A 15,744-nucleotide genomic window follows, 5' to 3' on the forward strand; every position below is an offset into this window, starting at 1 on the left:
ATCTTCTTTTTTAAAGACTGGAAAGTCACTGTCTAATGAAAATGTGAACTTTGTCATCCAGCAGAGAAACAGCCACCAGTGAAACCTCGGTGATAAACCATTAATCTACTGACTTCATTGCTGGAGTGAAAACTGTTCACAGAAAGTTTGCTTCCGCAAGGCTTCCATTTGGAAAGCAACACTTTGCTGGCTGAATGAAGGGGGGTAAAAGTCAAGAGAGAACAAGACACAGAGACAGATTAGCATCTATGTCATCATTAAAAATAAACACAAATCTGGATTAACCTTTTTAAGTGCTCATTACCTAACTGCCAGGACAATCCTACGTGTGCAACTCTGCATTTCTATAAACAACACAGCCATTAGCTTGGCTTTAGATTTCTGAGGTAACCTCACCTTTTACTGTCACATGGACGCTCTGGCTGGTGGACAGCTGGGGTTGAACAAGGACATTGCACGTGTATTCACCCTCATCTACTTCCTTCTGCACATCCGAAAGCTTCAGTGTCCCGTTGTTCTCAAACGCCACTTGGCGATGGTTAAATGGCAGCAGGTTGGAGTTCTTGTACCACTTGATGGAGTAATAGGGGTAGCCGATCACACGGCAGTGGATGTAGGTGTCCCGTCCTGCTATTGCTGTGATGTTCTTCATCGGTCGAATGCTTGCTGGCCCTAGAAAGGTAAAAAGAAACTCTTGAAAAAAATTTAAAGGCATATTTGCTTGGGGAAACATGCATATAATTTTTCTGAATATACAAATGTTAACGACATTTACAGATGTGGCTTGCACAACACTTCTTAGCATCTGACAGTTTTCCTTTTAAGAGCTACTTAAACAGCTTCCCTGATCTTTATATGCTCTAGTTTTTCCTCACCCTGCAGCGTACATACTAATTATGTTGGGGTACATGTTTGCATTATCCAACACTTGCCTGATAAAATCTTTGCTGCTTTACAAATTAAAAGGCTGAGGATGATTTAATTAATGCGAAATACTAAAACTGATACAAAGGTAGAATCCTGTTACACATGAGAACACTGACAAAGTTAGGTTTTTTTTGGATGTATATAACGTATAATACCATGAGGATGGGTATTATGCCGTATAGAGCTAGAAATGCAAGCTAAAGTACTGTCTACACAAACAATTACAATGAATGTTGGACAAGTAAAGAAGGAAAGGAAAAGAAAAAAATCCCATGCACAGCAGGACTAAAGTAAAGAAACTGTGAATGAATAGAGATGAATACAGGAAAAAGAAACTATAGAACACAAGCCAAAGGGTTCTTTCAACATTTAACCATACCATACACTTTCTAGGTGGGGCTGGAGAGGCGGGGTGGGAAAAAAGAGCGAGGAAGAAAAGGAAAGGAAAAACAGTAAATTGGTTTTGGCATTCCAAGACTAATTTCATCACATGCAACAATCTTCTCCACTACAATGAGTTATGTGTGTTTTTTTGAGGAGCTGATTTGACAAGCACCTCTTACGTTTATTCGAGCCTGGTACAGGACGACTCCAGCAGAGTTGTTGGCAATACAGCGATAAACTCCACCGTCTCGGACCTGAGTGTTAGAGATATTCAGGTAACTGACCACGTTGCCTTCAGAGGTGATAATCTGGCTGATACGATGACTGCCATCCTTCACAATGGGATCTTCATCCAGTGTCCAAGTGATCGTAGGCAGAGGAGTCCCCTTCACATTGCACATAAGGGAGACTGGCTCTCCCGGACTCACCACTTTTTCACTGAAGGCAGAAATGATTTTGGGAGTTCCATCTGCCAAGGGAAAGAAAAGCAGGAGAATAGTACCTACATGGTGAAGAGCTTGTTCCCTCTATCCTGGAGCCTATCACATGAGCCAAGATCCTTTTTACAAGTGATGCAAACAATTCTGTCCCAGGATGTAACTCTAACTATTGAGAGAGGGAAACCAATTTTGGTAGCAGAGTACTTAAATGACCCTTTGCTTACTGCAGGTTTCTTTTTCATCTTCCGAGAAACTTGGTACAAACTCTGCTGAAAGAAAAGCACATCTATTTAAGTATAGATGGTCTGGGGCTCTGCACAGCTATATGAACTGCCAGGTTCTTGCAGAAAAGTGTTAAAGCCGTACACAGTTCATCACAAAAGATACACCAAAACCTCAAAACATTTGAGATTTTTCTTCTCCTGGTAGATTTCAGCTCCTTGGAAAGCTAAGGATGAATCCTGTTGGCTACAGATAAATATTCCTCTGAAATGAGAGCATTCAAGTGCTTTCTCTTATGATCTGTGTCACAATTTACTCAGCCCCTACCAAGCAAGAGAATAAAGAGAATGGATGGAGGCAGAAGCTTTGAGATTGTACGTAGGGAGCAGGATTAAATAACCACCTATCCCGAGAGTTCAGCGGGCTAACGTTTAGGAGTGCCGACAGTCTGCTATTAGTTAGGAAGCTCTTTCTGAGACCATGCAATGCATGTTTGTTCTCCTTTGAAAAATCATACTTTCAAAGCTGTATCTAGAAGGAATTTCAGTTTAATTGGGAGGAAAAGGCCATGCACCCAGACAGTGTGCAGAACACAGGATGCAATCCAGTCCGAAGTTCGGACAACAGTGCTGCAGGCTGCTGTCTGGGTTTAAAGAGCCAGCTGGCAAGTAAGCTAACTAACTTCAGTGTTCCTACAGCGTTAGTGCCCGCAAGAAACAGAAGGAAACGCCGTCTCATTACCTAGAGAAGGGCCAAAGACACTTGAAAACTCACCGTGTACATGCAGCCCTGTAAGGACAGCTCCTCTCAGTTTCGCACAGGACAGAGGATGTCAGGACAGGGCTGACAAGTCTCATGCTCTGTGTGATGCACGATTTGTTTGTGCACATTATGTACTGTCTCTTCGTGTACACTCTGCTATGTGTTACCTATACGGTTGGGAGGCTTGAACCATGATGACTCCCCTGGAAATCACAATCTTACATTGCAATTTCAGTGCAATGTCACGCAGGAAACTGAGGGAACTGGTACGATGTGTGCCCCCACAAAATAGAATTAAAAACAGGGCTGCAAAATTCCTTTGCCTGCCACATAGTAAAAAACCTCAGGCTCTGCCACTCTCAGGTTGCTGAAAGACCTCAGCATCCCTGAAGGAACATTTGATTTTATTTGATTTCATAATTTTCTCCTCTGCCCCCCTCTCCCTTGCATTTCTGTCCCACTGGTTATGTGACAGAGTTCTAATTTATTTATTTATTTTCATCTCTGACTCTCTTCCTTTCCTTTGCTGTGTATTAGATACTGTCACCCCTCAGAAAACTAAACAGCAGCAACAACAACAAAAAAAGGCTTTTTATCCTGAAAGAATACTGACACAGGACCAATAAATCTGTGAGTATGCACATGATGTACTTCTGCCATCCCTCCTCCTCTTTTTTTTTTTTTTAATTCAAGTGACAGGCTTTTTTTTGGAGATGAAAGCAGACATTATTTTCCCAGTGAGACCTGAGTGTCTTTGAAATCCTTCCTGCTGTTGCTCTCTGATAACCTGCACTGTCTTGACATCATGATAGATTATCAATATGCTCTTTAGGCTTTCTTAGTCACGGGAAATGGTTGCCGAGGTAACTCGGTCCAGGCAGGTAATCTCTTCTTTTTTCATAAAGACTCTAAAAATAGTGTCCATGCCATGACTGCACTACAGCCTCATTAGTGAACTGGCTCTGTACAAATTGGTAACTTTCCTCACTTGATTATCATGTAGAACATTGTGTCAGTTAGTTAAGATGATCTCCAAGCCTTCAGCCAACACACCCAGGCAGAAAAGCCATGCCCAAAAGATGTCTGGAGCTGAATAAAGACCTCTTCTCTTGTGTCATGCTGAAAACCTAATGTAAAACATCAGCATCACCATCATTCACCCCCACCAAAAAAAAATAATAATAAAGTGACTGGAAGGACTGCTTGGGAGGAATTTTTGTTTTCAAATCAGTATTTTCATTCTATTAGGTTTTGCTCAGAGTGGGGCACAATAAATGCCACCGACAGTTCATGAGTATCCTCTTCTCTTGTTTAGGGTCCACTATCCCTCACTATACAATGACGGCACCAAAGACGACATATATATTATTATGGAGACCAGAATCGCTAAACAGGCAGTGACTGACCTTCTAGTACCACCTGAACATAGTCTTGAGCAGACATCTTGTCCTTGCGCACAAAGCACTGGTAAGCTCCACCGTCACTCTTGGCCATGCCATCCATAATAAGGTTCTCCCGATTGATGCCAGTGATCCGGACATTGTTACCAGGGTTGATGATTTCACCATTACGATACCAGGAGAGCTCCTGGTCCTCAGTTCCCGTCACACTGCAGGACAAAGACACTTGACTACCAACACTGCTTTTTACCTTCCGTGGGCTGATCGTGGCTTTTAGTGGTTCTGAAGATTTAAATCAAAATAAAGGAGAGAGAACAGGAAATAGAAAACATTAAGAATACATGTGCATTTAAGTGCAAGTAACAAATCAACTCTCAATTAAGGAGAACAAAAATCACAGCCATACCTTTCTGAAAAAAACACAAACCAAACAAACTACAGAGGCCTGTGTTTGCTCTAAACAAGCATTTTTTGCCACCAGCATCCATGACACAGAACATAGATCTATAGGGATAACTTATTCAACACATGATATAGTCCCGTGCATAAATGAACAGTAGAAGCAGATCTACTGAGTAACACTGTTGGTGCTGAGGGCCTAAGAATGGCCCTACACATGTTTTTGGGAGGGTAAGATGTTACTTCATATTAGTTCAGTGTGGACCTTTGAACTGGTGCATTAGGTGCATTCCTGAAGCTCATCTTCTGGTTTAACTTCCTGCAAAAGGAGCCTAGTATACGTGTTGCAAAACCACTCCCTGATGCGAACAAGTGCAGTAAATGCCAACGACCAGGACATTAGCTTTTAAGGGTGGAAGATCCATGCGAAAATGTTAATGTAGGCACACCCATAGATATCCATCAGATCCGTCCACGTGGAAGTGTTTTTGTGTGTGGGCTAGATTTTCCCGTTCAACATAGGAGGAATACAATATTTTCAAGTCAGCCTTAAGAAACAGTAGGACATGGGTAATGCAGGTTTTAGATTGTAAAAAAAGAGGATGAAGAGTGCTGAAGAAAAGTCATAAATGTAAACGCAAGGAAAACAATCTTTATCCTGACACCTAACAGTTATTGGCATTACTGAATGCAGATCTCATCTCATGCCGTGTACATATTGATTTGACTTCCTTATAAAGATAAGGGACTACTATCACCACTGATACAATCTCTGGTACTAAATACATACCATCCTATTTATTTTTTTACCAGCTTGCACACATGCATACACACACATGTATACACACGCTTATACATGAAAATTTCCTCAGCTAACTCATTCACTTTACTGAATATTTTATAACACACAGGCTGCAATAAATCTTTTATACATGAAAATTTCCTCAGTTAACTCATTCACTTTACTGAACATTTTATAACACACAGGCTGCAATAAATCTTTAGTGGCCCACTGGGAACAGAGGCCTGGATAAAACCACACAGGTCAGTGGTCTCAGTCATTCTGGATCACAGACACGTATGTAACTGGATCACAGACATGTATGCAACTCTGGATCGCAGACATGTGTGCAACTCCGGATCGCAGACACGTGTGCAACTCCGGATCACAGACACGTATGTAACTGGATCACAGACACGTAAGTATCTCTGGATCACAGACACGTACCTAACAGACCTTTCCTCTGCAATGGTTCAGAGAAACAGTTGATCTGTGCTCATATGCATGTTACAGATCACTGAATATCTCTGTTTCCTATCCAAAAGACCACAAAGGCTCAAACCTGTCAGTGCCCCATTAAACAGAACAGACCCACTCAAGTGCGCCACCGCCATCTCAGAGCTGTGATGATGCAAGAAAGTGAACCATATCCTCCACTGCAGAGGAGGGTAAAACTCCTTTGTCCAACTGTTGCTTCCTTCCAACCTGATCCAGAAGATATCTACTGACTGACCAACCACTGAGTCAGTAAGTAAAATGTCCCACCAGGCACTGGGGATACTTTTGGCATCACTAGCAACACGATTACATCACGTCTTTTGAAGTTTTGACCTTGTATCATACAAGGCAGGCTGAATTCAACTAATTTTTATGAATACATTTAGAAGCAAAGCTCCTCTGTTATAATTCACGAATTACTGATCTTTGATCTCAGTTTTATTTTGCCCAAATACATTATGCGTAATTATTTATGAAGACATTTTTATGACCTGAACTGTTCACAGACTTCTCCCTTTTCAGTTTGCTAGTCATGTTGTATAGGTGGAAACTTTAGTTCACAGAGTGTTATTTCTATTCCAGGAAATATTTTTTTTTCTTCTTAGCAATAGAAGAATAACACTTTTCCAGTGCAGTGCTTCTGAGTAATAATTATCTTTGTAGAATTTGTGAAACATTCAGAATATTCACACATGAATACTCAACTGAGGGGAGGTATGAGTATTCAATATTACCGAACAGCATGAGTCACGGCAATGAGAGTTTGGCAGCTTTATTCATGATAGCATTTGCAATTTCTTTTTAAGCATCCAATTCAAGCTTCTAAATTACATATCCTCCATGTGATAAATTATACAGCTACATTAGAAATTGCATCTATTTGCACTTCTGATCGCTCAATTGTCCAACTAACTCATCTCCACAGAGCCTGCTTTCTGTTGTTCCACAACTTTGAGAAGTTTAAGCATTGCTAAGAGAAAGCAACAAAACAGAAGGCACAAGAAGATACGGCAACATCTTCCCTGATGCAAACACCCAGGCAAGAAGTGGTCTGAGATCTTCACTCAGTCCAGGACTTACGTTTTACATACAGTCGCCCTATCATCTCGGCAGTCCCATAGTTGTTCCACACCTCGCAGACGTAGTTGCCCGAGTCCGACGGACGCGTGTTCTCGATCAGCAGCCCTGTAACTGTCTGTCGAAACCTGCTGTCAGGCTCCCAGGGAACATTGTCCTTCAGCCAACGATACTTTGGTGCGGGGTGCCCTGATGCTTTGCAAGGCAGCTCCACTTGCTGTCCTGCCATGGCTTTACGGTGGTCAAACCCATCTAGAATAGATGGAGCGGAATTCGCTGGATCTGCAAGAACAAACAGCAGTTTTCAACGGGAGCATTAAAATTCTTTCATTCACTAAGCAATATGCCAGTATTTTTTCTCCTGCATTTTTGGACTCACTAGCCCAGTGTTTTATGTACTACAGTTTGCTACTGTGACCCAGCCATCAGTCTGTAACATCTCAGTAGCGGTGGCTGGGATCCAGCAGCATGTATCACTGAAGCATCTCATGACTACTTGGAAAACCTCTCACTGGATTTTTTCCAGGTGGCAACCATTTCTCTGGTCATCCTTCATCTCCCCTATCAGAGGAATGAGAGGCAGAAATGTGTTGCCTTAACAATTATTACTGTTATCCCTGTGCTACTCCACTAAGAATGAAGCCAACACATTCTCCATGCTTGTCGGTGGTCTGAAGGCTTCGAATTAAAGAAGCGATTTATTCCCTTGTCAGGAGAGAAATGGGCAAAGACACAGGAATTTCTATCCACAGTCTAACTGACAGACAAGCCTTTTCTTCTCCGGAAAAAAGAACTTAATGTGACAAGACCAACCTACAGATTAATACTCCAACTTTCTGTGCTCAACGTACTGAGAAAATCATCTTTCAGACCAACACGCTTGTGTAGCACCTGGCATATATTTATGTATCTCACAGAAGTCTGGCAGAATGACTGCACCAGAGGTGCACGTACCCCAGCAGAAGTAGTACTCCGTTTGTGATTTTGGCTTTTTTAAGTCTGAAACTTTTGGAGGAAGAGGTTGATGTGATTTACGGTTTTGTGCAGCATGCAGCGTGATGGAAGCCCATCCTGGAGCTATCGTAACATAAATACTGAACGAAGAATCAACAAATACTCATCTAAGTATTTTCTCATCATATGCACCCACTTTGCTACGACTTCTGTCTCACAAAGAATCTCCACATGCTGATCAACTTCTTTTACTCCTGTCTGACACACCGATCTCTTTTTTGGGTATATTTACATCACAGTTGCCTGGGTGTAGGTGTGACTGTAACCATTTTGACATTTTCATGTGGTCTTTGACTTATCTAGCTCGGGCACTGCTCACAGGGCAGCTGTAGCAGGTTCCTGTTAGGAGCTGGAGAGATTAAAGGAGCAGTTTGTGCTGAATTCAAGCTGCTCAAGCGATAGTGTAATCAGTTCCTGAGCTAGTTAGATTAAAACTAGCTTAGATATACCTTCATGAACTGCAGACACACCTGGGAGGGTACACTTGAGAGCAAATAGCTGGAGGTACTATGCAAGTTATACTATCAATCCAGAAACTAAAACTGCGATGGTAAAAAAATGGGCTAAGCAAATTTTATCTGAATTTCTAGATAAAAAACTAAACGTCAAGTTCAATGAAAGATGACCACAGAGGTTTCTCTGCTCTCTAGGTGCCAGCAAGAAGTTGAGCCACTGAAGGCAAAACCACATTCAGTTTACAGCAACTTACTGTCTGTCTCATTAGAAACGTGTCAGCCAGAAATAAATGATTTTACATGCATCAGTAGGCTCAAGGTCCATATTTGGCATCAAGATGGGTTATATTTTTGAGCTTTCCATGCTGTTTATGTCTGGCTTAGTGAAAGCACAATCTGCCAGGATGCTATTGGGAAGGCCAAAGTCAATTTGACTAACTGATTAGTCAGCTCCTTTCTTGCCTTTTGGGTCATCAGGCATCTATGTTTTCAGTTCATAGATTCTTTTGTGCAACCCAAGGAATTAACTCCGTAAAAACGTAAGCATGCCATAAATTACGGCTCTGGCTCTTAGGAAGGTTACATCCACGTGAAATCAATTTCTTCAACTGAAAGTAACTAAATAATAAAAAAGTAGAACTGGCTTTTAAAGGTGTTGTCTGTGCATTCCTACTCAAAACTGACAGGTAGCTTCATATCTTCTCCATATGTTAACTTCAAAAGACTTGGTGAAGGATATATGTGATCTCATTTGCAAATCTTTAAGTATAAAAAATACACAGTACCGCATGGACTTCGGAACAGGATGGGGGCCATCAGGGGAGGAATTAAAGTAATGGTAACAAAAAGTTGTGGCTAGTAAATACCAGACTCCGACCGCCTCCAAGTTTGCTGCGGAGAACTGCATTTGCTTGGTGCTGGGCTGAGGCAAAGTACAAAACCATCTCAGACAAGAAGGTGATGGTGACAGCAAATCAGCCGCTGCCCTCCAGCCCCCACGCCTAGGCGGGGGCTGCCCCCGGGAGCTGGGGGCTACGGCAGCAGATGCCATGGGAGGCACAGCCCCCTCCTGCAGCTACCATTTCTCACCTTTCAAGAACAGCACACCAGTCCCCGCATCCTCTATCCCACGTTCACTTTTTCCCTTCTCAAACTGAGCCTTGGCAGGAGCAGCCCAGCCTGGAGTCCCATCCACAGAACAGTGAAACTGGGATCTGCCTATGTGCTTGAGAAGCCTTGAGCTGGTTCTTATAGAGGAGGTATTTAAAATATATTCAGGGATACACAAAATATGATTCCAGTGACCTGCTTGCTTCCTCTCTGTACTTACATATTTAAATGGATGGTAAAAACATCTCTTTGGGATGTCCCTGGAACAGACTCCTAGTTAGAGCTGGGGAGGGGAGGGGAGGATACTTTCACAATCACAAGGATTTTTTGGAGGGTAGGGGTTAAAAAACAGTAAAAATTTTGGGAGCTGGGATTCATGGGTGACTAAAATTATTTTGGGAAATATAAGGACACTATAATGAGCATTACAGGAATATTCTGTAGCATGTTAATGGCCTTAGTTTTAATTTTATTTAGAAAGGCCACATGATTTCAAGGAGATGTTCTTACTCCAAATGAAATTTGGACCTTTGTTTTGGTCCTAGGCATACTGATTATTCACATGTGTATTTGCTATTACACGTGCGTTACCTTTCTCACTCTTTCAAACAATAACGAAGCTTAACTAGTATTAAAAAGAGACTATGAGCAATATCCAGCACAAACTAGTTTATCCCCAAATAAACAAAGAATATTTATGCATGTAAAAGGCAGGCAAAAATGTAGGTCTCATGCAAGCCGACCTTTCACAACTATGTTCATGAATTCTCTGATCTCAGTTCTTAAAGGACTCACTATTTTTAAATATAAATCCCAGTAAAGAAAAAAGAAAACCCATTAGAGAAATATTAAGAGACAAACTCTGCCCATAATTGCTGCACCTGTTCAGTAGACTAACAGGACTGGAAAACAGAGCCCACTATTGCTCTAATAGAGAATAATTAACCCCATTGAATGAAAAAAGCCAGCTGTTGCACACAGGTAAATTTCCTATTTTGATTTGGTCTGTGGAGAATAGAAGAGGGAACTCCAGACAGAGCACATCATTTAGGGTGCTTGTCCAGAATTACAAACAAGACAGAGCTTTCATTTTTCCCCTTTTGTTCAGTGAAATAACCAGAAATTTTCCTGTGGTAACCAAGATACAAGCCTGATTTTATTTATGTTACCACTGGCTCAGCCTTAGCATGATTTCATACGGAAGCAGACCATATTATGGAGCCAGCTAGAAGGATAGGACCCTGCCTATCCTTATAAGACCAAAGCAGGCAGATTATCGTGCAGGAAAACTACTTCTTCATCTGGCTGGGAAAAGTGGAGGCAAGAGTTTTACCCACAGGGGACACATACCAAAGAAAGAAACTCCTGGATCTGACTGGTAAGTGATTCTAACCTGAACAATCACATTATTTTTTTATCCTTAGTATATTTAAGTACTGACTTGTGTGTTCAGAGGGCTCCAGAATCCATCAGCAATGACCGTTTTGGAGGAGGGCAGGATGTATGTTACTAACGCATAACCTTGTGCCCACCTCTGTCTCCCTTAGGGCTCTCAAACAGAGGGTGGAGAGCTGAGACCTAATCACTAGATTTTTTTTTTTCTGACAAAAAAGACCAAAAGACAAGAGAACAAGGTCAAAAGGAGAATGACCTCATTGACTGTTAGATTGTGAAGGTCACCATACCCTGACTGATCTTTAGGGTTAGGATCTTTAGGGCAACTGAGTAACAGTGAAAAGGAGAAAAAGCTCGGTGGGGCTTTCAGTGGGACGGTGGGCATATCTTCTGTAAGGCAAGGATACAGGGAGAAAGAAGAGAGAGTCTGCGAGACAGTCTTGGCTAACTCTCTGGATGTGGGAATACAACTGCAGATTTGCTCAGATGCAAGGACAGGGTGCAGTTACAGGCACCCAGCAAATGAGGGAGAGGAAGAGGAGATGAGAAGAGCTCATCCTATCCAGAGGTGTTTGAGAGCAATTCCAAGCCCAGGCCTGGGGTCTGCTCCTCCTTCTCACCTCACCCACAACTGGCACCTCCTCTCACTGAGACAAAATAGGGAGAAGGTGGGATCAGAGCAGCACCATACTGACAGTCCTAAGTGTTGGGGGGGGGCGGGTGGAACCCAACAGTCTGTCACACACACAACAATCAGGAAATGATTCACAATGACAAGGGAAAGTTAAAATACCCCATCCACCTTCTCATTTTCTCACCTGCTGCACAAGGCCATTTGCCCTAGGACTCTTAGCTCTGCCCATGGACAATCACCAGCTAACCCTGCTGTCTGCCCGCAGCACGCTGGGCAGACTGGGACAGGTCACGTACCTCCTCTGGCTGGAGATCCCTCCTGGAAGCAGGGGAACACACTGGTTTTGCCCCAGGGAAGGAGTGTGATGAATGAAAAGGAAGGCTGAAATGCGCCTCAGCTAACCTGAGGCTCTTGCAGTGGAAATATCTACAGCTGAGCTAAATGTCCTGAGCTCCTGCTATGGTTGACAGAGAGAAACAGGCACCATGGGGTAATTAATCTCAGCCCAAAGTGGGCAGCTGAAGTAGGTCAGAGACACTACCCCTAAATGTAGTCCTCTTCTTTGGTTACAAAGAGAAGTGAAGGTGACTAGATACTTCCACTGCACAAGTCTGCTTTTAATGGGATGAATCCCATCCACAGTCCTTCTATAAAGTACTCTAAAACTACTAAAAATCAATGTAGTAAATGCCAGTGCTACCTACAGGCTCTCTGGAAATACCTAATAGGAGCTGAAAAACAGAAAAAAAGGATTTTAAAATGGGACATTTTACTCTGCAGCAGGAGCTCACAGCTGACCACTTCTACCTTCTGTTTGATAGACAACTTCGTGGTTGGTCCATACACCCACAAGAACCTGCCTTGTCAGTTTAGCACCCTAGAAAGAGGCATATATAATACTTAATTTAACATGATGTATAAAGGAGTACCTGATACAAAAAGTCTTGCACTGTTGCTTTGTCGTGTTTCTCCAGTGTATCTGTGCCTTGTGATACATCGGTAGTTGTACAGTCCGTCTTCATTCTGTACGTCTAAAATATACAAGGCTCCCGTGGATGTGATGAGAAATCTAGGTCCTGAAAAACACAAGAATTTGTGATGTTTAAAATATCTGCAGGTTGTTACTGTGTTCTGCTTGCTCACATTGGGGGATGGACGACAGAGACGGGAGGGTCCCCAAGGATTTTTTGCCAGAGTCTAGAAGCTGCCAATTATAAGTTTACTAAGTACTCACTGCAAATGCATATAAAGATATTAATTCATGTGCACTTCTTATAAAAAAAGGTAGGGATCTGTAAGGAAAATGTGAAGAATGAAGGAAAGAAATGTGCCATGGTCCATATCACAACCAACAAACAGTATCCAAGAGGCATCTGAAATAAAATACAGGGTAAAGAACCAACGCAGAATTTAATTCAGTTTAATTCAATATTGATATGATGGTAGTTCACCAGCAGAGCTGTACGTGTTAGAAAGACAGTCTGGAATGGCATGCATCATTAAACAATATTAGCCAAAATGGCATTTCTTCTCCAGGTACACCACAAAATAGAGGGGAAAAAAAAAAAAAAAGATCATGAAAAGTAAAACTAAAGGAATCAGTGAAAGCAAGAGAATAACATAACATGTTTAAAATAACATTGCAGTCTGTGATTAGAGAAGCACGATGTAAGCAGGTAGACAGACTCTGTGTCTAAAAGAAGGGCTTAAATAAACAGCACAAGGTGTGTCATTTAATATCCGAAGACTTTTTTTTTTAAAGGTTTATTTCAGGAAGAAAATTAAGTCGAGTAAAGTGACTGTCCCCTAAAACTGGACAAGACATGTTCGAGGTCAGCATTTCTCCCAGTGTTCATTGAAATTGAAAATAATATAGTTGAAATTCTCTTCAAATACGTATTTTTTATTACTAACTCTAGTATATGTGGAAAACATCATGGTACATATGCACACATGTGCAGTTTGGGTCATTTGACACCTGCACAAATGCCTCTGTTCTGTCAGAAATGCGTGTTCTAAAAGCAAGGACACAAAAAAGCCAACATCTACATGGTATGTGTTTACGCTAAGGCTTTTCCCTTATTATGATAAATGGAAGTAATGCAATTAGACTGCATTGCAAACTTGGACCTCACCTGGCCATTCTTTCCATTTAAAAAATACTGCAGTCTAAGCTATGTATGCTTTTCTAAAACTTTGACACTGGAGAAAATGTTAGTATCTTTTCTTTTTTCTGTCTGCTATTTTTTCCCTAGTAGTTGGTAGCTCTTACAATGTACATACCTGTACCAATGTACTTTAAAATACACCTGGCTCCCAAATTAGGGGAGGGAATATACAAAGATTAAACCCATTATGAACTAATATTCAGTAATATACAGTAAGAAATATTTTCTTTTCTTCAGAGCTCTACTTGAGCAGGGACTTTTAATAATTAAGTGTAGTCAGGGTGCTTGCTCACAAATGCATCAGTGGGAAAGCAATCCAGCAGAGAAAAGCCAGAAAGGAAATGGTATCATTACAGAGGGCAACCTCCTTTGAATCACAGTCTAAAAGAAATAGGGGAAAAAAAAAAAATTAACAACCATTTAATGTCACAGGACAGGACGGAGCCTTAGAGAAGAGAATATTGAATAAAGCAACACCAGCCCACCTCTCTCATCCTTGTATACATACTGAATTATAAAATAACCACACTGGTGGCTTGTCTTGGCTGACCTTGTTCTCCTGAAAGTCAAGGCACAAGCACAGAAGCCGTTAGGTCACAACTTCGGAAAAGCATAGACCACACTGCACATATCCTTTTGAAGTTTCTTGAAGTAACATGTGCCATTATTAAGAAGTATATTAACAAAATAAATCCCTGGAATGGAGGCACAGCAGATGTTGGAGCTACTTGCCTGCTACTGAAGGAGAAGAGCTGGGCAAGGCGAGGTGTGAAGGAGGAGGGAGGAGCAGAAGGCAAGAGCATTCGCCTCGGCCATGAGCAACGCTATAGTCCAGCCTCGGAGGGTTTACGTGCTAGGGAGGTTCCTCCTTATATAGAGGCCATATTGACTTCATATGCCTCTGAAAATTTAACTGCTTGCATACAGAAGGCTTGTGTTTCAATGCAAATTACTTCTAAACAAATGTACTGTTGAGTGCAGTGGGAAAAGCACCTGAATAGGTAATATTTCCATTTCACAGACAGGTGGCTGAAATATGACATTGAAAAGGTTACATGAAAAAAGCAAAGCTATGTTGCATCTTGTATTTTAGTATGTTAGTTGTAACGTTTGAGGGAAATTATATAGACAGTTAATAAGTTAAACCAATAAACCATGTTTTACCTAACTTCTCAATTACTAATAAGTTATTTATTTGGTAGTCACAAAATAGCTTGGCTTGACCAAACATGCTAATGAGGTTTTCTACAAATACCAGGCAGCTGATAGCTACCTACTAGCAACCAGAAAGGACAGTGTGCAAGCGTGCAGGCAATCACCCAGTGAAGCCCCTGAGCAACCCAGGGTGGTTCTTTACCTGCCCTCGGTCACACAGCCCAGCTCCAAAGCCATAGCAAGGGCAATCCGACCACCTCTGAGGGAGGCAGGCTCAAAATGATTCACACAGAAGAAGTACTTTCTGCTGGTTAGAGAATACTTTTTGTTGTTGTTGATTCTTACACTCTTAAGTCCTAGATATAATGTAATGTTCTATGCGGAGTATTCTTCCTTTTCCTTTCACAGTCCCCAATGACTCAGGCATAAATACTTGTCCCATTCTACTCTGCCTCCTCATCACATGGGTACTCAACATCTGCACCCTTTAACAAGGTTTACTTTTACCCCCAACTCTAGGTTCTAGGTTAGAAGGATATTTAGAGTTTTGATGTGAAAAACATGGGCTGTTTGACTTCTGTGTCACATGCAGATTCTGCACTACTGAAATACTCATAAAGCAAATCTACCTTTGCCAAGAAATGTGTTATAAGGACTACAGGTAATTAAAGCACAGTTGTCTCCCTTAGTCCGCAGGCAGCATAAAATGACAGCTTCAGAAGATGGGAATCACATTTAAGGATTTTACTTGAGGTTAATGATGGGTGTGCAGCAAAGGCAATCTCTTCTTGCTTCTGTTTCCAGCTGTGTGAGCAATAACCAGCTCTGTATTTCAGACAGCACAGCCAGTTCAGACGTGTGCTTGCCCACAGCGATGCCACTCGGCTGGCAGGGGTGCCAGCCTGCTGAAACCGCGCCGCGTC

At 41.8% G+C, this 15,744-nt stretch overlaps 1 protein-coding gene across 1 annotated transcript in view; it reads right to left on the reverse strand.

The window, feature by feature from the left end:
• The window catches only part of LOC104165819 (Down syndrome cell adhesion molecule-like), a gene marked incomplete at both ends in the record, with an annotated part of 91,480 nt that overhangs the window by 64,831 nt on the left and 10,905 nt on the right, over positions 1–15,744 (reverse strand). The window contains 5 exons of the mRNA XM_009705571.1: positions 397–672; positions 1,484–1,780; positions 4,142–4,417; positions 6,894–7,172; positions 12,428–12,574. Of these exons, the coding sequence (XP_009703873.1) occupies positions 397–672; positions 1,484–1,780; positions 4,142–4,417; positions 6,894–7,172; positions 12,428–12,574 (1,275 nt within the window). The remainder of the gene's footprint in view (positions 1–396; positions 673–1,483; positions 1,781–4,141; positions 4,418–6,893; positions 7,173–12,427; positions 12,575–15,744) is intronic.

This window comes from Cariama cristata, unplaced genomic scaffold (genome assembly GCF_000690535.1).
Source record: "Cariama cristata isolate BGI_N322 unplaced genomic scaffold, ASM69053v1 scaffold468, whole genome shotgun sequence".
NCBI classification, from domain to species: domain Eukaryota; kingdom Metazoa; phylum Chordata; class Aves; order Cariamiformes; family Cariamidae; genus Cariama; species Cariama cristata.